The 24207-nt window shown below is 39.2% G+C and overlaps 1 protein-coding gene across 4 annotated transcripts in view; it reads left to right on the top strand.

Moving 5' to 3' along the window:
• Nucleotides 1-24207, top strand: part of NFKB1 (nuclear factor kappa B subunit 1) — a 56812-nt gene that overhangs the window by 8818 nt on the left and 23787 nt on the right. For 3 of the 4 annotated variants that reach the window (XM_032185969.1, XM_032185971.1, XM_032185967.1), the window contains exons 2-7: nucleotides 3475-3527; nucleotides 4642-4726; nucleotides 12895-12935; nucleotides 15282-15380; nucleotides 22352-22500; nucleotides 23952-24115. In XM_032185969.1, coding sequence (XP_032041860.1) covers nucleotides 3483-3527; nucleotides 4642-4726; nucleotides 12895-12935; nucleotides 15282-15380; nucleotides 22352-22500; nucleotides 23952-24115 — 583 coding nt within the window. In that variant the 5' untranslated portion in view covers nucleotides 3475-3482. The remainder of the gene's footprint in view (nucleotides 1-3474; nucleotides 3528-4641; nucleotides 4727-12894; nucleotides 12936-15281; nucleotides 15381-22351; nucleotides 22501-23951; nucleotides 24116-24207) is intronic. The other variant, XM_032185968.1, reaches the window with a different exon arrangement.

Here is a 24207-nt window from a genome sequence, read left to right as displayed (position 1 = left end):
CAGGTGGAGGGGTATTTTTTTGAATGTAGATCCGAGTTCACAGTGTAGTTTTGGGGAACTGGAGCTTATGAGGGGACGAGGCATATATGGCAAGATGAACTTCCACAAAACAATTTTAATCCGGGTCATCTTCAAATGAGAGAGATGTGGTTTTGACCTGACTTTTCGAAGGTGCGTATAGCTTGGATAAAAACAATCTCTGAGCCACGGTACGGCCCGTGTAGCTCTGTGCATAAGGAGAGTGAACACAGCTACTCATGGCAGATGCTAATCTTACCACTTCGTGCACGTGGAGAAGGTGTGTAGAAATTCACACAGCAAGGGAAGAGGGCAATTAAAAGCTATACTGTGTGTGTTAAGCTCTGCCTGTAGTCTTTGGGTCTGATTTTCTTTCTTTTTTATCACGTTAATGACACTTCATAGATTTACTTTGTGTTTGTTGGTTGTTTTTCTTTGGTTTGGTTTGTTTTTTTGCAAGAAGAGGAATTTGGGATTTTATAACTAAATAAACCTGAAGAAAAAAATGCTAATTTGGAGGTAGTACTCCTGGAACTTTTTTGTCATTTGGCTTTCTAAGAGGACAAAATGTGTAATGAAACAGAGAGTGCTCTCGGTCATTTAGAGGGGTCATTTTAAACTGCTGGGTTAATTTTTGTCTAGGCCCTGCAACGGCACTCGAGTGTCAGTTTACATACACAAAGCCATATATTTGCACATCTAAATCATCTCATGTTTATATTAAACTGGCTTAGCAGTCATGCCAGGGAGAATGTCTTTAACCTTTCCCCGAAGCATTGCAGCTGACTGCTGAACACAAACGAGCTTAAGTAAGAGACACCTGTGCTTTTGGTGCCAGAGAGATTGGGCATAATATCTCATTACAAACTCCTTACTACATACCTGCAGCAGCTGGGCACCATGCAGATACCTAACTGCTGCTTCTCATCTCCAGTGACTGCAGTTTTGCCCTTGGGCTGTTGTTGTTCACTGCATTAGCCAAAAAAAAAACCAACAGAAATGACAGTTCTGATCAGGTGAATTTTGAAGGACAGGTTCTGACAGACATAGGTGTCATTTCTGCCTGAATTTTGGCATCAGGGGTCTTTAAACAAAAAGTTTTCAGAAATACTGCCTTTGTGGTATTTTTCCACTTTGAAGCCACGTAGCACATTGGTGTAAATGTGTAAATATGACCAGGAAGCAGAGCAGGTGTGCAAACCTTCCCCCACAGGCTTCTGCTGGACCGGGAGCGAGGCAGTCTGAGAAACCAGAAGAAGGCAGAGATGATGGCGTATGTTGTGAAATCTGTCGTGGTGGGTTTACAGTTAAAGCTGGGAGATGCTTTGTTTGAAAGTTTTGCAAAGAAACATGCAATCGGCAATCTGGGAAGTGGGCAGATGCTATTGATCTTGGCTCCTCAGAAGCTGTTTCCTGAACACGTGTAATTGCTGTTATCTAGGTATTTTAGGTATTTTGAAACAATTTTGTTTATGTGACCCATGAAACAGCGATTAAATATGAGAGATCACAAAACAAGGCTTTTAGGGCCAGTGTTTATTCTCTTGTGCAGAAGAGATCCAGCATTTGCATTTGTTACCTATCAGTGTGCATCAATGGGTATACCCTGACACTTCCTAAAAAATATTGGCTGTTGAGGTCCTCAGGTTATTTACCGTAACATCTGCAGCTTTGATCGGGAAGTGTTTGCCAAAAACTGAATTACGGATTCAGTGATTTCAATAACTTGTCACTTGGTGATAAGCAATATATTTGTTTGTTTCTTTTATGGAACTGATGAAACTCATGAAACTCATCTTAGTAAGGTTCATTCTGTACTGCAGGCTTCATTACAGATGCCTTGGATGTTAATTTTTTTCTAAACAGATTGCTAATAATAGCAAATATTGCTAATAATAGCAAATTCTTCATGAAAATAATGCTGTGCATAATGTGCTTCTGAAGCAAGGTGGTTGACTGGTGTTTATATTGCTGAAGTCCTGATGTATTAGGTAATGAGGTACAGCATGGGTGACTGGCTACTTGTTATATCTGCAAACCATTTTTGGCTGAAATCTTATGACCAAATATTTAATGTTTACTCAAATACTGCAACTGAGTATTATCTAGTAGATATTTCTGTCTAAACTTGAATTATAAATGAGCAAGCACTTTTGTATTCTAGGTTCAAAAATACTTTTACCTTCACAGACCTCTTTGCTGGAAGTCATCTGTGTATTAAGTGCCTCTTATTTCACCATTTAAAATTTTATTCCGTTTTCTGCTTGTGTGGGATGGGTGGCTCTGTGTTGTCTTTGGAGCTTTGTCTCTGTCAAAGTGAAGTACCTAAGTATTCCACTTATCTTCTTGATAGTTGCCTTTCTAATTCCTGTAGAGGGTACGTGGTGACTCAGTTTTTCTGTACGGGTTTACTGCATGCTTGCTACTCTCTTCCGTAGGGCTGTAGGTTTTCACAGGTTGCTTTGCTTTGCTGGAAAACGTGGTTCATGTTCACTGTAGTGGAATATGAGAGCTAGCAACACACTTGTATCTTTTATTAGTTTTTACCCTTATTTAGGGTGTCTGCATGCACGCAGACATGAGTCTCCTGACATCGTCACTATGGTTATTTTCAGATATGCCCTTGGAGAGCCTTTTTCAGTAAGATCAACACAAATGAAATTGTGATTCTTTCAATAATATTTACACACAGGGAAATAACACTTATCTTTTATAATAGACCTAGAAAATTCCTAAGAAAAATTCCAGGTTCTGCTACTGGCTTGCCATTATGTCCCCCTGGAAAGATAAGGCAGGCTCTGATTTCCCACTGGTCCAGCAAGACCTGTGAGAGGAGGGTTATGTACGTTGTACAGTCATAATTATCACTGTCAGCACTAAGGATTTTTTGGTGCCAAGCACTTGTGGACCTCAGGAAATAGAGGTGTTAAAATTAGTCAATGTTTGACTCTTTTTTTTTTTTTTTTATTTAAAGAAAAAGATACTGAATGTTCTTTCTTGGGGATCCTAATCTTGTATTTAGCAGTACTTTACAAGAAACAATTCATTAATGCTCTGATGTCTTATTGTATAAAAATGCAGAGTGCTGTTTTTGCTGAACTATGATGATGATTCTGCCTGAACTCCAACAAAAGAATAGCCAGGGTAAAGACAGAAACAAATTAATTCCTAATTTAAATGAAGTTGCAGTAAATGTTGACTTCGGGACTTTGATGCCAGGAATGTTGAGTTGCTTGGGAGCAGGCAATGGAAGACCCTCTCTGTAGCATCTCTTGTCCCTAACCCTTGCAAATACTGGGGAATTTTAGGGGTATTTTAGAAATCATTAATGTTGTAGGTAAATCAGGATGGGTCGGAGATGGACCTTGTAGCTCTAACAGTTTTCATCCTTCTCAATTGCTCCACTGTGAAAAAAATGAGAGTTCTGAACATTCTTCTTGTGTTTTTGTGTTTCAGGACTTAAAATGGCAGGAGAAGATCCCTACATTATGGGAGTGTCAGATCCCCAAGTAAGTGCATTATCTTTGTGTATTTTCAGTATCCCTGTATTCTGTTCTAGCTCTCTGTGTTGCCTTCCTGTTGTGCTGTTCTGTCATTTCCTAGACCTCAAAACATGTAAATTTAAATGCATTCAGCTATTGGCAGAAATCAGATTTGAGGGGAATCTAGCTTTTATTTTTGTCTCTAAGCTGGCCTTTACATGATCTGTGAAGTACCTTGTCACCAGTGAAATGGCTAAAGTGAGAAGGAAAGCCAGGCCTGTTTGCAAGAAGCAGTTGAAAACCATGCTCGTTTCTATGCCCTATCTGCCTGGGACACTTGCTCTGAAATTCTTTCTGTTGTGGGCATTGGACGTGATCTGAAAATGAGGCCCCTTATGCCCTAAAAAGCCGCTTTATATCATTTTTGGTGAGATTTGCATTCATATTGATGACTAAAATGTCCCTTCACTTGCACAGATCAGAAGGTCTGGCTCTTCAGCCATTCTTCCAGATCTTACTAGGTCATTTTGTGATTTAATTGTGAGAATTTTATCTGAATGAAGAACAGATCATTTCTCCTCACCTTAATTTCCAAAAATAGATGATTTTCTCTTTTGTGCTTGCTCCACTTTAGAAGATTTATACTCGACAACATTTCAGTGGATTAAGACATGTCTATGTTCAAAACAAAAATTGCAATTTAGCCAGGGCATACTGTGTTCTTGCATTAGAGTTTGTAAATGTATTTGAATAAGGAATGTAGTCTGGTGGGGTTTTATCACAGAAGTTGAAATGAAAACTCACGTGGCTCTCAACAAGGCCCTTGCGCAAGACATCTAAGGTCACATTTTCAGAATTTGGCCTCGAAGATCTTTTGAACAAACAGCTGTTAGTGCATGTAAGTAAAATGCATGCTTAGAAATTGTGCTGAGCTCAGTGCAGTCATGTAATATTTGTGAAATATTGTCCCTACCATCAACTTTGCTGGCACTGCTCTTGCCAGCAGAAATAAACTAGATACAAAATGTTTACTTATTGGAGCCGGAATATTTGCAGCGAACTTTGAAGTTCTTTGCTGAAAGTTACTTTATGAAACTGTTTATGTGTGTAGTAATGAAGAGTATACTCTTTTTCAATATAGATGTTTGCAATGGACCAGTTCATGGGAATGAATACAATATTTAATAATACGGGTTACATTACTTCAGACTTACCACTACGAACAGGTAGGAACTGCTGCTATCGGATTGTGCTATTTTCATGCTGTTTCTTCCAGTTTTGTTTTTCTTTTGTGTGGAGTTCTTGTCAGAGATTGCTTTGTTTACACTATTGTATTTCTTAATACTATGTACAAAGTTGTCAACCAGACTAATGTTGGATTGACTTTGTATTAAACCTTCGAGCATCTCTTACTTACCCTCATGAAAGTTTCAAGAGTGAGACAAAGTGATTTTCATTTGACTTGTACAGAAACTGAAAGTTTCAATCAGTTAAACGATTTGAGTGACCAAAGAGCTTTGAGTGACCTCTTAATTTATTTTTTTAATTTGCATCATCAGTGACCTCTAATGTTTGCATTGCGAGTTTGCAGAGTACAATATGTACTTTTTTTTTCCTCTCAAACGTTTTTTGTAATAATTCTTAAGGTGCTTGTTTTTCACTAATAAAAAGTAGAGTGTATTCAACTTCCTGTATCATTCGAATGTGTTTTTCCTTCTCGGTGACTTCTCTGTTTCCTGTACTGTGGCTGTCTGGTATTAAAAGTACCTGACAACTTCCTGAATAATAACACCAGTTTGAAAGTTCAGAGTCAAATTTTGCAACCAAACACTGAAAATAACCAAAATGTGTTCTGCAAAAACCTGATAAGCAGTTCTTCTAGTATAGTTCCAGAACAAGAATATCAAATATGTGGGTTATATCTCAGCCAGTATTAGCTGCTTGGTCAATTTAAGTCTGGTTTCGCATATTAAATTTCTTTATTAATTTTGCTTGAATTTAGAAAATCCTATTTTTCTCCTGCTTAATTTATTAAAATGGTTGATTGCAAAGGAGATGGGACCTATATGATTTTTTTCTTGATTTATTATCTCCAGTATAGTTATTAATGTCTTTTAACGTGGCAACTTTCTCTTGTCAATTTGACCTGTTCGAGTCGGTTGTATAAGGATGTCAGTAGTATCTTCTATATTGCAGATGGCTTTATTTTATTGAAAGAGCAAATACCTTTTGTGTTTTTGCTTTTTTTTAATATATTGGATACACTTGACAGCAGCAAAGATGTAAAGGGTAGAATGAAATAAACAATTAGCCTTTCATTTCATGAGTAAAATTCCACTTTAACATAAAAATAAATGCTGATTGAAAAATAAAGGCATGTTTACTGTTTTAGTGCTTCCTGGTTTAAACCATACTTCAAGTTTTCTTGACTGAACATTAGCGAGGAAGGATCAAGAAGCACATATGGTACAGATAATTTTGTTTCAAGATAAAAATGTTCTGATGAGCAAAGCGCTTGACAAATATGGACAGGCATCCAGCAAATGAATGTTGCAATCATTTGTTTGCACTGTTTTTATTAAGGCAGTATAGTTGTACAGTAAGATTCATCTGTGTAAGATTAAAGGGCTTGTAAGTTATATACCAAGGGCTTTTTTTTTTTCACTGTTCTCCCAGAGTTTCTAAGGAATGAATAAGGTTATTGGAATTCTGATTTCCCCAGAATGATATCTTTTTTACACATACTATGTAAGCTTACTTTGTACTCTTCATGCCAGGTTCATTCCATACAAATTATTCAGGTATATAAAACTGATTTTCAGATATCTATGTCCTGTCTAAACTAGAAAACAGCTGTTTTTAAAGTCATGTTGGGGAGTCAAGAATTCACTGGGATCTAGACTCACAGAAAACTCTTTTAAGTCTAAGTCTAGCTGTGTCCTTTATTCGCAAAATTACTTAGAAACTGCCTTTTTTTCTTTCTTTTTTTTTTTTACGGCACTGCTCTTGTCTGCTGCTGAAATATAGGTGGCATGTTCCCTGTGTACAAAATGGGGTTTAATTAAGAAGTGTGGATTTCAAATTATTACAAACAAAGGCTCGATCATAAATTTCAGAAAAGGTTGTCAATTCAATGCTATCTACTGATTTTGTTTCTTGAGTACTATCACTGTAATACTTACTTCCTCCCCTGCTTGAAACTATGGTGTATTGATAGCTAGCTCTTTAGTTATAATGTAATATAATAATTTATATATCATGTTCTGGTTGTTTCGAAGCAGGAACTAGTTATTTCTTTCTATACAACAAGACCAGTTACAAATTCAAGTGGGATTTTCCAAAAGTACTTCTAGTCAAGATACAGGGAAGGTGAAACAAGCGTTCTAAAAAGGATTTTTGTTTAGTACAATTGGATGATTTAAACACAAAGATCCAAGGACATTAATTATTGCTCATGATTTGGTGTGGTGCCTGCATCTTTCAATCTCTACGTTCACAAATGCGCATTGTCAGACGTATTGCATTGGCAGGCAGTTTCAATGTATAACTGAATTGCCGTATCATGCCAGTGTAGGTGAATCAACAAACAGCTGGGGAATTTGGGGACTTTCTACTGATAGATGTTCTGCTGTTACATTAATATTTACAGTAATACTGGAAAACCTTTGAGGCGACGGGGCAAGGATTTTCTCTTTGCATTTGTCAGTGCTCAAATCTCTCTACCCACTTTTTTCTCTGCCTCATGTATATCAGTTTTAAGTAAAAATTACAGTCAGTGCTTGGTTATTTGGGCTCTAAACCTGTAGTAGGTAGTTACTTGGTTCAAGTTCTACATTTACATTTAAAACTAGAAGGAGAAGTGGTCTCTGTGTACCTCAGGAGAAAAAAGGTTATATTTATAACAACTACCATACTAGCACAAGCTGTAGGACCAAGCTGTGTGTTTAAAATACTGCCAGTAGCAGGCATGGTGTGGCATGAAGTCAGCAGGTTCTTTGGCTCCTTGGGAAGCCTTTGACAGTCAGGTACTAACCCTTGATGGTGTAGGGGATGGAAAGAGCATTATCTGCAGCATGTGTTAAGGCTGTGTAAAAGCAGATATGCAGCAGTCTGATGTCCACTGTGTAGTGGAGGGATAAAGTGGGGCCTGAAATTGCAGAGGACATGGGCAGGAACTCTTAGCAAAGTATTTTATAATTTTAGGTGTTTCTTTCTTACTCCTGATTATACCAGACCATCTACAACCATATTGCAGAGTACTCAGGCCGGGGGGGAGAGATAGGGGTGTTTGGGGGAACTGGTCACTTATTTTGTTTGTTATGGGCTCCCGTCTAACTAGCCATTGACACTCAGTTGTTATTTGTTTTTATTTATTTATTTTTTTATTTATTTTCTAGTCAGACTAAGCATGTGATGTTGAAGCAGGACCATCAGCAGCTGAAAAGGCTGCTCAAATTACGTTTTCTTGTATTATTTAACCTCCTCTGCCCAACATTCTGCAATGCTTGCTGTTGAGAACTGGGAAAGGTATAGAAGGATAAAGCATGCCCTTTTTTAAAAAAAAAAAAAAAAGAAGAAGAAGAAACTTTATTTCGTATTTTCTCAAAGATAAAGTTATTCTTAGCGGGAGATTCAGGGAAGCCTGGCCATCAGCAAAAATGAGATGGGTGTTCATTTCCCGGTGCCACAGCAGCAGTCCTGGTCCTCATAAGCATGGGCAGAATTGCCTACAGCTTTTGGTGTTTTTTTCTAGATCTTCTGAAGAGTGAAATGGGGGAGGAAACGGGTTAAGCAAAGCCCATGTGCTGCTTTCTTTAAACATCTTGCTTTAAATATCACACTTCAAATTCTGCAGAGCCTTCCTGTAAGGGTAGATCCCTGAGGGGGAGGATTTATGAATCACAGAATGGTTTGGGTCGGAAGGGACCTTAAAGACCATCTCATTCCAACCCCTGCCGTGGGCAGGGACACCTCCCACCACTCCAGGTTGCTCAGAGCCCCATCCAGCCTGGCCTTGAATGCCTCCAGGGATGGAGTGTCCTGGTTTTGGTTGATATAGAGTTAATTTTCCTAATCTTCCTAGTAGCTGATGTGTTGCCACGTTTGGGATTTAGGATGAGAATAATGCTGATAACGCATCAATGTTTTTAGCTGTTGCTGAGCAGTGCTTACACTGAGTCAGGGAGTTTTGGCTTCTCATACTGCCCTGCCAACGAGGAGGCTGGGGGTACACATAGCATCATGTTGAAAATAAAACTGGGGGAAATGGCTGGGGGGAGGCGGATGCTGCTCAGGGACTGGCTGGGGGCATCAGTTGGCATCTGGTGAGCAGTTGCGTTGTGCATCACTTGGGATTTTAATTCTTTTTTATTTTTTTTCCCCTTTCTTATCAAACTGTTCTTATCTCAACCCACGAGTTCTGGTACTTTTTCCTTGTACTCTCCCTGATGACGCTCAGGGGAGTGAGAGAATGGCTGTGTGGTGCTTAGCTGCCTGCTGGGTTAAGCCACACGGTGCATCCCCAGCTTCTCTGGGCAGCCTGTTCCAGTGCCTCACACCCTTTGAGTAAAAAATTTCTTCCTAATATCTCATCTAAATCTCCCCTCTTCTAGCTTAAAACCATTCCCCCTTGCCTTATCACTGTCACCTTGACAAAGGGTTCCTCCCCAGCTTTCCCGGAGATCCCCTTTAGATACTGCCTTCACAGGAGAGGTGCTCTAGCCCTCTGATCATCCTCGTGGCTCTCCTCTGCCCTAGACCTGCTCTAACAGGTCTATGTCTACAACGGGCCTTAAAGAAGGAGAAGAGACTAGATCTGGAGTCTGAGCTTTTAGCAGCAAGGTACCACTTCCAGGATGGACACAAGAGAGTTGGTATTGGGTTTTATAACCAAGACCTAGAGGCCGAGAGTGGTTTCATCCATATCCACGGGGTAAGACAGCACACGATTACAGCTGCTTGTATCCTCCCAACCTCACAAACCCTGGACTTGGCTGTGGTGGAAAGAGCACGCTTCAGCGGGTGCTCCTTTGGGAATTGTGTGTGCAGGGTGAGGCCTGTCAAGAGGAAGAAAGAATGTAAGCGGTGGGAGTGTCAAGATGCAGGAGGGCCTCTGACTCAGACAGGAAGGAAAATGAAGAAATGTAGCAGTTGGAGAAGACGTGGGGAAGTGCGACTGTGACTCAGGCTGGAGGGGAGGCAGCGGGATGTGAGCTGGCCTGTGGCAAGCGAGGCGAGAAGGCAGAAAAGGAAGCGCTGAAGAGTATCAGGATGTGGCGTTCTGCACCAAACCCCCTCCAGGCCGGAGGACTGCATGACCGAGTTGCCGTTCGTAGCCCTCCTGGTTGTGCAGCAGTGCCAGGCAAGTCGTGAGCAGTCTCGTGTCAAAACTCAGCTCTTGGCAGCTGTGGGAGTCATCCCTGTGCAGAGGCCAACTCCGTGACTGTGTGCTGCTTCAGCCTCTCTGGGGCAAACGTGGAGCTCAAGCTGCGTCTCTGGTAGCGTTCCTTCTGCTTGTGTAACTCTTAAAGGGGGGTTCCTCACCAACAGCTTGAACAGCTGAGAACAGAGGTGCAAAAGGTCATCACAAACCTCGTCAAATAAACACCTTGCTTTATTCCACATTCCCCCTCCTGGGGAAAAGATCTGAGAGAGGGAGAAGAAGAGACAGAGAAGGGACCACACGGCAAATGTTAGGCTGTCTCTCGAACGTACTTCTGGAAAGTATTCAGAGCCCAGGGAAGACAGCTGGATGAGACCTTTTGCGAAGCAAAATCCTTTTCATAGTCAAAGTAATATGTCACTTAGACTTGAAAGTTACCTGTAATATTTCTGCTTTATTTCTAAATAGCATTTCTGGTATAATCAAGTGCCTTGCATTAGTGTGCCTTCTCTGTCCACTTACTCACATCTGCTTCAAATGCTGTACCAGAGAATTACTTAGTCATAAAAAAGAGAAAATGATCGGTTAATGTCTATTATCACTGATTAATGTTAGCAGACTGCACCCTTTTTTGCACTTTCTTAGTATTGGTATGTAAAATACTTTAATTTTTATATATTTTTATGCTTTATATATATATATATATATATATTATTTTTTTCCAAGGGGGGCATTAGTACTATGGTCCTAAGTTTTCCATTTTCCAGAGTTTTCACAAATGCCATGCAAGGTGAAACCATCTCAGTAGTACAAAGAATTCCCTTTGAGCTTTCCACTAGGCCAATATAATGGAAATCCCTCTCTTAGGACTTCAAATTCCTCGTGCAGAGGAAAGTCTTGAACCTGGGTCTGCTGCATCCTGGGGGACTGCTGGAACCACGTAGTAGCTTTTGTATAAAAGAGCACTTTGTTTTTCTGGCTCGTGCTTAAGAGGGAGCAGTAAGGGTTTGTGCCGATTCTAATCGCAAGTATATGCCTTGAAAGTGAATTCCTAAGGGGAAAACAGCCGAAGAACAACTGCTTGGCAGGTCCTGACCTGGAGGCTTGGTTGAGAGTTGAGCTACGCGGTTGTATTTAAAGTGAATTGCTTCTGCCAGTGCCCAGAAGATACGGGGCCTCTGGATTGTTCAAGTATAAAACTGTAGGTGCCTAATGCATGGGGGGAGAGTTAGAGGTCTGTGAACAGCGGTCTTACATTCAAGTACCAGTATCATGCTTAAACTCAACCTTACTCATCTTGACTCCATGTTACAGTCAGAAAAAAGAGCATAAAACCACACTAAAACTAAATAATTAATCTACATCTTTTAAACTGTCTAAAGCCCCAAATGTTTTCCTGATTTCTAGTGTAAAATAGCATGTGTATGGTCTTGAAGCAGTTGCTTTACATGACTTCAAAGATTTTAATTGTAGCACTGTTTACTTTTTCACAGGAAGAGTGTTGGATTTGGGAAATAAATTATCTTTTTATGTGAAATTGTTGTGACTGGTATTTGCAATGGACCTTTGGCATGAAGTTAATTCAGTTTTGCTGACTTTGACAGCAAAATAATAATTCTATCTGGTAGGATATTTATCAAAACTTTTCGTTTTGAGAGGAATCAGTTAAGAACTGTCCTGTCTGAGGACGTGAAGGTCTCTTTCATTAGAGTTGTATTGAGGAGCAGAGAAGGACACGCAGTGATACTGCAAACTGTAAATGAATTAATCCTCCGCCACTTTTAATTATTAGTCGACACTGAAGTTGAAGCAAGCATGTGGAGCTGTGCTCAAGCCAAGTACTACCTGGTTGAGGTAGCTGGATAGCGTGGTACTTGCAGGTGGTGCAGATGTTCAGAGGCTGACCATACCTTCTCGTGGATGCTGGCAAGGCACAATATGATTTTTTTGCTTGCAGGCCCTGCGGTATAGATGTAGCTTGTCTCTTCTGGAGGTTTCGTGTGTCCCAGTGAGCTTCCTAGATTCCTCAGCATGAATAGCTTCAGTAGGGTGTAAGTGATGATGCATAAAGTCAACGGGAATATAGCTGGCAATATATTGTGCAGGTATTCACAGCGAAGCTGTCATTTGGGGTCTGCTTTGATGACAATGATTTTTTAGCATTGAAACCCAAATCCTCTTCTTCGCTTGTCAAGAGACAGGAAGGAAATTACGCCTCGCAGAACTGTTGTTTTCAGCCTTGGGAATGGCTTGCATTTGAAGAGGCATTTCACACCCATCCACCTAGAGAGCTTTCCTTCTCTCTGTGCAAATAAATCCAATTGATCAGAGTTGGAGCTTCTTTTGGATGAGGTGATTAATTCTGAGCTCTGGTGGCACAGAGTTCTCATTGGATTTAGGCTCTGCTCAAAGGCTATTTAAACTGAATTATTTATTGAAAGAATGTAAATGATTTAGTCTCCTCAGTTCCATTTTTTTAAAGCAGCTCTGACTGTTAGGACGTGTTGAGACAGCTTGAATTCCTCCTATATTCCCATACCTCAGAGCTACCGATTGGCTCTCAGCTTTCAAAAGCACCTAGTTGGTAGGAAGCCCCAGGGCCAAGGCTTGTGAATATAGTCTTTAGAGCCCAAGGGGTTTAAACACAAAAGTTAACCTTAGCTCAAGAAGGCCAGGCAGCTCATCTGTGGCAAGAAGAGGATCCCACTGTTACTCAATGCTCAGAGTCTTAACCAGATGATCTGAGTTGCTCCTTTAGGTCCTCTGAGCTAAAAGTAGCTTTTGGTATTTAATCAATCCCTTCTTACTCCAGTGGTCTTGGTAAAGGTTACAAGTGGTAGACTCCCAACTGATAAATTAGTTATTAGAATTTTACTTAAGTTCTGAAGATGCTTAGGTGCTTTCAAAAAATTTCAAGACATTCAAGGATATCCATTTTATCCCTGTAACTTATGTTTAATTGTAATAAAAATATATTTTGCATTATGACATTTCTTCTTTCTTTTATGTTAGCAGACGGACCATATCTTCAAATCATTGAGCAGCCAAAACAGGTAAGAACACTACATTTTGAAAATCTTTAAGATAGCTATGTCACTATGTTCAGCTTTGAATAAAGCTGTGTCTTAAGATGAGAGAGAAGGGTTGAAGAGGTTAAACTTGATAACAAATATGGCATTTAACCATGAGCAGTTTTTCCTCTCACTTTTGTAGTTAAATCGTTTCCTGTTTTGTTCCGTCTTCATCTCTGTGTCTCTTTGGAAGTGTCATAAGACCAAAAAAAAATGAAGGTTTTAAAAAATGTCTTGCTAAATATAGACTTGTCATCTTAGAAATGAGTGTTGTAGTACCCCAGTATTTTGAAACATAAATTCATAGACCAATCATGGGAGTTCTTTATAATTTGTTTCATGTTTCTTGAAAGATGTGAAAGAAAAAAAAATCCAAACATTTCATTCCATTCCCAGAAGTTACAGGAAGTTTTGACTTGTGTTCTGTCATCATGAAGAAATCCTGTTGTCCTTTGGGATTCCTTTTATCACAGTTGGCTGTTCTGAATAACCCAAGACAAATGAAGATAAATACTTGAAAGTAACTTTTTTTGGTGACTCAGTAGTGAATGCTCACTTATGCTGCTCTGATAGTGTCAGTTTCACCCTAATGCACTGGTTATTATTCATGCAGCTGAAGTACAGAGTGTTTCTGGCTGGTGTCATCAGCAATTACAAGTATTCCTCCTTAAGCTGTTACAGTAAGAAGTCCCTTTTTTTTTGCCTCTCCCACGTAGTTGCATAAAATCCTACATTATGCAGCTGTTAAGTAGATGGATGTCTAGAAGCCATTCTGTCCTCTGCTTGGTCTTTTGCAAACGCATGTCACAATCCAGTCACTCTTCTAGGGGACTGTAGAGAACATCTATTTCAGGCACACACTCAGGACATTTTTATACTTGAGCATCCGCATGGGAACAGGTGACACTTAAGTGTCTTAGGTGAAACAGCAATGTACTGTGAACTCTTGGAAGAATATGCTGCCTCTTCCTTGTTTGAGATTATCCCAAATTAGGCCACGTCTTTGCATGGCAAAGCCTATAGTGTGTAGTGCCTAAAGAGAAACCACCCTTTTCCATATGTGACATCTCCACAAGCAGCTCTTTAGTGGAATAGCATGTGGCAAGCTGAGTGATGATTTATAACAGGGTAATGAGGGTGATCCATAGGGAGGGAGCTGTGCTTGTGTTCATTTTAGGGGCAAAGAGACAATGGGGGAGAGTAGGACTGTATGTGTGAAAACACAGCTACCATAAGAAGGGCAATAGACTAGGGAAGACCACTTGGATGTCTGCTGGACCTGTTGGGCCTAACGCATAAGAGGTGAAGAAAGATTGTGTTGTCCCTGGCATCATGACTGTGGAAGTTGCTTTTCCTTCTGGACAACTTGAGTTCAAGCTCATCATAGTTAGGCACTTCACTTGCAATACACACAGTCACTTGGTCACCATAGGAGGGCAAATACGTGATTTAGGATTAATTACACTGTCTGATCAGCATCTGAACAACAGACAGATCTTTCCGTTTGCTTGGGAGATATGTTCTTAAACTGAAAAGGCTTTGTTTAGTGAGATAGATGTTGAAGCTAATGATTACAGAGTAATTTTTTGAGACACATCGGGATGCCTGTATAAGACAGGGACTGTCAGAAATTGCAGGACTGTGGAGTAGGTCTGAAAGTATTCAAAGGTGGGGGCCACACAAAACAGCATAGCTAAGTAGACATTTGCTTAAGAGTTGCATCTTCTGTACAGTGTAGATTACTTAGTAAAGCAAAGGGAATATAATTTCCTGTACAAGGCATCCATGGACATCTGTACTCTAGAGCGGTCGCTACTTGGTCATTCAATGTCCCCTGAATCTTTTGTGCTGCCTCTGGACTCTTCTCAGGGATACAGCTTTCCCATGCTTTTCCTACAAGGAAGATGGATTTCTGTTTCATCCATGCTCTTTTTTCTATGATGCTGTGTACTTCCCTTACTGATGGCAACCCTCTCTACCTAGCAGCTATTGTGGGAGAAAGAGCAACTGTTCTTACAACCTCTGTCTTTTAATTTTTATCTTGTTTTGAGAGTGTAAATAGATCTCTGCCTCAAAATATCTTCACTTGCTGAAAGAATATCTGGTTGTTGCTAATGTGTAAGAGTGAGAATAGGACAATTTCTCTGGAGCTACAATTCAGTGGTGCTTTGTCAACCATTGCTCAGACAACATTTCAGGGACTAGCAGCTGTAACTACTGTTTGTGGGCAAGTTGTGTGTGTGTGTATTCATGCACATGTGCATGTGCTGTCTTTTTTCAGTTTTGTTTTTAAAGAGCTTTCAAGTTTCTTTTCCTTTATTTCCACAGAGGGGTTTTCGATTCCGATACGTATGCGAAGGGCCTTCACATGGTGGACTTCCTGGTGCTTCCAGTGAAAAGAACAAAAAATCATTCCCTCAAGTCAAAGTAAGAACATAAAACTTTAACATTTTGCGAGCTGAAAGCATGTAGGACCTTACTGCAAATCAACACACTTTTGTATGACATTTCTCTGACTGCCTGCACTTCAATTCCCACTTTAAAAGTGAAATTGATTTTAAAAAGCAAGTAGTTTTCAGATTTGTGGAGATACTTTGGCACCATACTTACTTGCTAGCAGTTAAGCAGTAAGCTTTCCTATGTTTACCACCTCACTGTCCTTGTGCAGACCAATGGAGCTCTTCTGAAAGGTGCAGTTTTAGTATAATGTAAGGCCTAAGCTGGTCAGTTACACCACTTCCAGCATAATGCTAGAGTCCAGTCACTTATTCCAGTTCAGTCTAAAATGCTATTTAGCAAGTTTTCATTCTTTTTCTATTCATGTTACTCCTTACTCTAGGGTATCGAGTTCTTAAGTTCTTAAGGACTTCATCCAGATTACATTAAAATCAACAGAAATCTTGTCATTTTAACAGGAGCAGCATTATGTTCAGGAGTTCACTGAATCTCTTTTATTCCAGGAAAAATTCAAGCATGTTAATCAAAGAAACATTTTGTGCTAGCACAAAATGAAGATGATAACAGTGATGATTAATCATTCTAGGATGAACTTTCTTTGCCTAAGGTTCTTGCAGCAAATTCTTTCTGCACAGAAGTGGGGAAAAGATGCACTGTGTTTTCTGCATTTTTTGGAACTTAGTGAGCTCTCAGTCTTGTCCCTGTGTTATGTCTTTGATGAACTTACTGTGCTAGAGATTGTCTCATGCGGAGCAGGGTTAATATTTTTTAATTCTGGTGTTGTATTTTACTCCATTACAGGGAGAGAAGGGAATGGAAGGGTGGCAAGGAGTTAGCATCTGGGCTAGGCCTTGGAGTGTGCCATTCATTAGCTTTCCCCGTTTTATGCGTGTAGTTCTTTTGCAGTTCTTGAGAAAGAGTAGAGTTTGGAACAGTTGCTTGTCCATAATGAATCAGTATGAGCATGACTCAACGGAAAATAATCAGCATTGGCTGAGTTAGCCTAGGGGGTGTTAGTCTGGCAAATTGAGAAGAGGCTGAAAAAGCTGATTTCATGTGGCCTTGCAAAACTGTTATGAAAAATTACCAGCCCAGGCAAAGAATCTACTTGCTTTTCCCTTTCCTATTGTGACGATAATGATGAACCATTGAATACAATTGTACTGGTATGTTCAGATAAAAGGAATGTACCTCAGTTGAGCCAGATCTTTGGATTCCAATTTCATCTGTATTGATGATTAATACAAGTAATTATCAGTTGCTATTGATGATACTTGTTATGTTATTGTATTTCCCAAAGGTGTGATGGGACACAAAATAGCACAACAAGATAAGCAATGAGAAGTTCTATAGGGAATGGAATTTCTCCGTGGAAAAACTAGAAAGCAAAATGTTCTTTGGCTTTCCATCAAACCTGGTTTCATTGATCATCAGATTTTAATTTCATCTAAAGCTCCCCCAACACACACGTGTCCCTTCCCCTCCCTTCCTCTCGTCCTACTGTGCGCATCTGGTTTTTTTCTAGTACAAATCCCCACATGGCAACACCTGCTGGGAGAGGCTGGCAAAGGAACACAACAAGTAAATTCCTCAAGGCCATTGCTTGTTAGTGCTTGTTCTCGATTCAAGTGGTGCCAGTAAAGACAGAACCGTTTCACACCTTTTCCTGTAAGTCTCTCCTGTGTTTTGTCAAAGGGTGCTCACCTTGTTGTAAATGAAGCAAGCACAGTTGAAGATTACTGTATTTTATTTTATTTTTACAGTTATGCCAAGGCTTTCACGGTAAACCTCCATTTGTTGATCATGGTGATGCGAAAGGGCAGTAGTGTGAGCATTGGGTGTTCTGTAAAAAGGAGGCTTTGTGACAGATCTTTAAACCTTGGCCATGGGGTGGATGGTCAGTGCAGCTCGCACCAGGATCTCTCTTGTGCTTGGCCAACTCTGCACAGAAAGCTGATGCAATTTACCAGTAGCCACCGTGGGATGTTCTGAAAATACATGTCTTCAGTGCACTAAAAAGCACTGCAGTCTCCCTACCCGCTTTTGTTAGTATTATGGGTTAAAAGCCTAAAGAAAAACATGTATCTGATATGACTTCTTGCATAATGTGGACTATTGAACCTCACCCTTTTTTTTTTCCTGCACCTACTCCCTAACTTCCAGCTGAGCTGGAAAGCATAAAGATGCATCTTTCATTTCAAGTGCTGAAGACTTTGCCATGTCTCTAAGCAAGATGTTTTGGTAGTTAATTACATATTTAACTACCTCCTGTAGAGCATATTAGGAGATGGTATACACCAGGAGTTAGTGCAGCGGTTCTACAGTGCCAGCGAGTCTTTGCACTTGAAACAAATCTGTACTGGCTGGCAACTTGGAATTGATTTAAAAATTCTTGTTTTAACAGCACAGTAGCACAGTCAGAGCAAATGGAGTCCACTTACCAGTAGTATTTTTCCTGTAATATCAAAGATAGGATTCATTCAACTTCATACTTCAGGGCTTTGTACTCCTTTGTTTACTGCCATCTTTGCTAATAGTAATCTTAGTGTTACGTACAAAACATGTTCTGTTTTTAGAGGACGTAGTGGATTTTATATAACTTTGCAGAGGAGCTGCAGATATTGAACATACTATAATGAAGGAAGATTTCATGGCAAGCTACCTAAAATTCTCCGTTTTAGATTTCATTTCCATCTGCTTGATGAAAGTAACACTAGAAAATCGAGTCTATCTCAAATACCATCTAGAACAGCTGATATTAACGCTTTTGAGCTGTTTCCTCATAATTTGCTTGTTGTCCAGGTAAAAAACAGTTGTATTTCTGTAGTTGGATATAGTTACTCTATATCCAAACAACAACAGATTTGCTATCCCAAAGCTCTCTAAAGAGTTTTAGAACAACAACAACAAAAAAAAAAAAAAAAAAAAAAAGAACCACCAAAAGAACAAAACTGGATTGTCTGATATTATCACCAGCTCACTGAATAAGTTGCTTGTTTTTATGCATTTGGAAAACTGCCAGAAAACTTCCATAGAAGATTTCCACTCACCTTTTTACACATTGACTATGTATGTCCTGATCTTGCATACTGATGTTAGCGTATTCATGTTTGACACTGAAGTGCTTGATCCAGTTTTGGGTGTGAAAATAATTTGCTGAAAATAGCGGTGTGAAGGAAATGTCCTGAGTTTTCATCTCCTTGGGGGCAAATCGACATGGGTGGCTGCAAACAAATTCACGTTGCCTATTCTGTGAGCTGGATGTAAATGAGTTCCAGCCCAGAGGCTGGGTAACCACTGTTGCTCAGAGATGTGCCCAAGCTAATGAGCACTGGCTTTCTGCTGATGAGTCTGGACATAGTGCAGTTCGGTTTGTGAATCAAAGCCGAGTACCAGTTAGGTAGTCCCGAACCCAGGCGGCCAAGCAGGAGCACTGCCCATCCAGACATGTCCTTGGGCTATATCCTAAATTATACCTCAATTTGGAGATAAGCTTTCTTATTGAAATCAGGGGGATTTCAGCACCTACTTCAAGTTCAGGAGGAAAATCTGGAAAATTAGGCAAGTTATTTAGTTAATGAACTTTCTTGTTGAAGAGAGGAGCAACATACTCGTGTTGTGTTTTTTTTTTTTCCCTATAGGAATTAAGTTGTGGAGTGATAGATCACAGATTATGGGTTAAAGATTAATTCATTCAACGGCCAAGAAAAGAAATAATCGCTAGTCAAAAACGAGCAGATTTTTTGTTATAAATCTTTAATGCCTTTTAAAAACCTGCACGGAACCAATTCAACTGAAGTTAAATTCAGTGAGATTTGTGCTTTTTACTGCCAGGGCTGGTTTGGCTGAATGTGGAGTACTGGGGCCCCGTACTTGGGCTCCTAAGGCAGTGCACCAAAGTCCGTATTTTTGGTGTAAGAGCGACCTCAGATTCAGAGGATCAAAAGATCTACAACTCCCATCGATTTAAGTTACTTTACATTGCTTGTTCTTAGGTGGCCTAAAGGTCTACGTAAGTATTCAGTTGCCTAAATAGTTCCTACCAAGCACGAAATGTCTTAAACTGGCAACTGGAAAAAAAAAAAAAAAAAAAGCAATGCTGTTCTCTGAAAACGTGGCATTTATGAAGAGTGAGTGATGCCTCATCTGTGGAACACTTTTTGTATGTGAGTATTTAAGGCAGCACTGGTCATACTCAAAAGGTCAGGCAGGATTGGGGATGTAGCTGCTATAACGAAGTGATTAGAAAGAGAAATAGATATTTTTATCATTGCTGGTTTTGTATGTTTGACATGGTCCTTTCCATCATTTGCTTTCTTTAGTTAACTGCTTGGTTTCACTTCTTGCTTGTATGAGTAACTCAAAAAAACATCTTTCAAGTAGAAAAATGTTTTTCTACAAGTCTTTTTTTAAGTTTTAGAAAGTTTAAAAAACTATTTGGGGTCTGGATCTCAGGAAGATGTGAAAAAACTGAAAAATCTTTCAACTCTTGTTTTGAAATTGACTCAATTTCAAGTTCACAGGGTCCTCTTAATCTCTCAGACAAATCTCTCTCAAACAGGAACAGCAGATAAATGTGAGCCTGCAGCATTTTAACTTTATCAGATTAGATCAATTGAATGCTGCTTCAGTACAGGATGTAATCAAGTATTACAGCTATGCTCTTCCCAGGAACTCCTTATTTTCTTTTTTTTTCCCAATCTTTAATTTGGTGTTCAGTAGCTAGTATTTCAGATCACAGGTCTGATTTCGAGCGATACAGCACCCAAACGCGGTCTCCTCATATTGTGTATGTGTTTTCCTGTCAACACCATAATCCTTGGGTTCCTGTATAGGTATTCATCACTGTAATATACCCTCTACCTTCTAACGCCTTTACATGAAGGAAAAGGTGATAGTTATTTGCATATCTTAATAGCAGAAGAAAAAAAAAGGTTATTCTGAAGTTGTGGTATCAATGATTCAAGGACCCAAAAATGATTTCAGGCTTAGTTTATGTTATATAAGGCTGGTTAACCAATGGGACTATTTTGCTGGCCACTGAGATAATCTGGATACCTCAAAATCAAGTAGGTAATACTGTCTGTAAGACATACAGGTAGGAAAGAATTCAAGGACATCCTATAGCCTCTGCAGCATAGGATGTCAGACTAGATGACGAAAGTAGTCCTTTCTTGTCTAATGACCTATATAAGGTATTACGTTTTAAGAACTCTTTTGTTTTTCCCCTGAGAGAGACTACAAAGATCATGCTGAGCTGAGTAACAGGGGGAGATTGCAATCTGGTTACCGCTGCAGTTATATGTTCTGCTTTCAGAGGCTGGAAAGTCCTTGACGTGCAGCAGTCCTACCTACAGTTTCACTGTGGTTTCTACAGCTGATGAAGGATTGTCTTGAACTTTTCTGATGTGATACAAGGACATGTGTTACTCATAATGAATATAACACTATAGATGTGCTGGGAACTTTATAGCAGGGAGAGGCTTGTTTAGTGAGGGAAGAAAAGAAAATATTTTTTAAAAAGCCCCTCTCTCAGCCTTAATTGTAATAACGAAGGTGATATGTGGCACATAACATAATTTTTATTTTTAGGTCACTTTGTGAAAGTTGCACAGGGATCCGTGCATTTTCTCACTGCTGATAAATGGGGAACTGGTGAAGGAGTGATTATTCAGTGTCTTTGTGCAGTTTCAGTCCGGGAGGGATTACAATTTGGGAACAGGAGAAAGCATGAGTACCCCGTGCTTCGTATTTCAGAAAGCAACACTTGCAGAATCCACGTTAATACAGTACTATACAGTTACCTTGCAGGCAGTGAGTAATGAGAATACTTTTGCACACCTGTTCCTCCTGGAACACCTTTTTCATAGTTTGGGTGGTTTGTTTTTTTTTTTTTTTTTGCTTTTAGCAGCGAATAGGAAGACGGTGAAGGCACACGTACATATGCAGTGTTTCAACTGTGATGGAAGGGGTTCAAGAGAGGGGTTAAACGGAGTGAAGGAAGGTGGCAGGACTTAGTAATGTGGTGAAATCGTGGCAATCCCCGGTTATCAGCATTTTATCAACAATATAACCTTAAGTATTCGGTTCATCACCGATTCATCACTTTAATGTTTATCGTGATCCTTTAATTCCTTGGTTGATTAGATCTATAAGCTGCTGTAATACAAAGAACTTTGCCTTGGGCACATTAGAAGAAAAATTAGAGGAGGAGGGAAAAAAACAACATTGATAAAAGGGTTAATTAAGTGAATTGGAAGGGAAGGTAATGTTTGCTTTTTTAAAGTGAGATAATTTTATATTTGGCATAATTTGAAAATGATGCATAACCGATAACCGAGTTGAAGAGTATTACTTATGAGGAAAGAAAATCATGTTTGAATAATATATGTAAAGCAACTAACTTACCAAAATGATATATTGTTAGTAATTTTAGGGGGTTTTTTGAAGCATTACTTGACATCACAATTTTAAAAGCTATTAAAAATGTATGATGATTAGAAACTATAATGAAGGAAAAAAAGCTTCACAGTCCTCCAGAGTGCCTCCTAAGGCACTCAGTTTATCATAACTGACTAACAATGTCTATTGTGAATTTAATGTACTAATTGAAGTTTAAGGAGAGCAATGCAGCATAACTGGCTGGAATGTAAAACTGGTGTTCATGATTTGGGAAACAGGTCGCTCTCCCTTACAGTCATTGTATTTCTTAGCTTTTTTGTCACCACGTCTGCCATTTGTATGTTAACTTGAATTACAAAAAAAGTGTTGACTTTGTGATGATCTGTTGCTGTTATTTTGTCACTTAGGATTCATGAGAAGACGCATTCACATTTCTCCTATGTAAGCTTGATTGTACTTAGCTGACAGAAAATACTCAACTGGAATCATTGCTTGTTCCATCTTTAAAAAAATAATAACAATTTTATCTTTATTTACAGATTTGCAATTATGTTGGACCTGCAAAAGTAATTGTCCAGTTAGTTACTAATGGGAAATACGTCCACTTGCATGCTCACAGCTTGGTGGGTAAATTTTGTGAAGATGGAGTATGCACAGTTAACGCAGGACCTAAAGATATGGTTGTGGGGTAAGTCTGTCAAATATATTTGTACCACTGAACTAAGGTAAAGAGAATCAATTAGAAACAATATAAGAAGCAGTACAAAATCTCTACTAATAAGCAGCTAAGTGGAGCACTAGTCTTCATGCTCTAATGTGTGCTTTGTATGTAAAACAAAAATAGACTAGGTATACTCTTTAGAATATGGCCTAGGCAGGCCAAATAGATCAGAGCAAATAATTTTCAGTGAGAATTTGTAGAATTTCGGTATTTCGATGTGCAATCCAAATTTGTACTGCAAGCTCATTCTTTAAAATGTAAGTAGTTTGTTCAGAAAGACCAGACTGTAACGTTACTGAACAGAAGTTTTCGTTACCTTTTTGATCAATATTTTACCATCACTGAAATACACCAATAGGAATATAGTGAAGAGAAAAGCATTAAGAAAATGAAGTTAGTAAATTTGAAATTAATGCAAGACAGGTATAAACATGAAAATACTAAATGAGTCAAACTTTTTAAGTTTGAAGCAGCAAGATTATAGTGAAATTGTAGTTGGTCTGTTCTTGTTTAATTTAAAAGAGTAATTGTTTATATCAGTAAATGGAACTCAGGCTCCTGTCTACGTTTTCAGGCTTAGATCAGGTTTCATGCTGGCTGTAAGTTTTAGTTCTGTGATCTCAAGAATGTCTTTGTTGGTGAAGAAGAAGAAGTTTAAAAAGCTGAGGAGGTTGGGAGAGAGAGATTCTTTTAAACTGTAACTTTTGATGTCCAAGCCCAGTGCACTAACTTTACCAAGCACAGCAATTTAAATAGCTTTATTTGAAATGCTCCTTTTCATCTTGAAAAGTTTGGCTCATTTCCTAACTTGTCTTGTTTTTCATCAGATGTTTAGAAACAGCTTTCGTATCCTCAATTGACCTGTATGAAAATTGAGTTATTGTCTTGTTTTCATACTTCCAGATCTAATTGATTTTCGAATGTGCCAGGAGATTTTTACAAAAGCATATTTTGTATTATGGAAATTTTCATTCAGAGATACCTGAAGTGTCTCGCTGAAAGCCCAGAGCCCAGCCTAAAACATTTTCTTTGGAAAATTTACGCTGTTTTTAGCTTGCTCTCTAAGTCAGTTTGAACTGACCAAACTTCTGATCAATTGCTTGCTTTGCATAACAGCCATAAAATTACATATTAATGACAGAGCAAACAAAGTGTGACGAGCAGCTTTTCAAAGGTTTTCTTAGTTGCTTCCACAGTGTAAGTCTGAAAACTAATAGATTACCTCTTGTCATGGGAAAATCCTGTGCAGCCATACGATTGTTGCCATATGATGGCACACGTTTTACATGCTTTTTAAGGTTGGCTGAAATTTTCATGCTGGAGTTCAACGAAGCAGCTTCCTCTGGTAAGAGAAACTGCCTGCTGCAGGTTTGGTGTAAGACATTAAGAAAATATTTCTCTCAATCAAAATTTGTCAGGTTTGCAAACCTTGGAATACTTCACGTCACGAAGAAGAAGGTGTTTGAAACTCTGGAAACACGCATGATAGATGCTTGCAAAAAAGGATACAACCCAGGACTCTTGGTGCATCCTGAACTTGGCCATCTGCAGGCAGAAGGATGTGGAGACAGACAGCTAACTGGTATGTGGAAAGGGTGGCCTGGTTTTAATAGGTCTTTTATTAAAAAACAGACTTAGCTTCTAAAAATGCAGATTCTTAGCCAGAAAAAGGTC

Source organism: Aythya fuligula, chromosome 4 (genome assembly GCF_009819795.1).
Source record: "Aythya fuligula isolate bAytFul2 chromosome 4, bAytFul2.pri, whole genome shotgun sequence".
Taxonomy (NCBI): domain Eukaryota; kingdom Metazoa; phylum Chordata; class Aves; order Anseriformes; family Anatidae; genus Aythya; species Aythya fuligula.
Note: the sequence above shows the minus strand (reverse complement) of the source record. Positions and strands in the feature narration are given on the sequence as shown.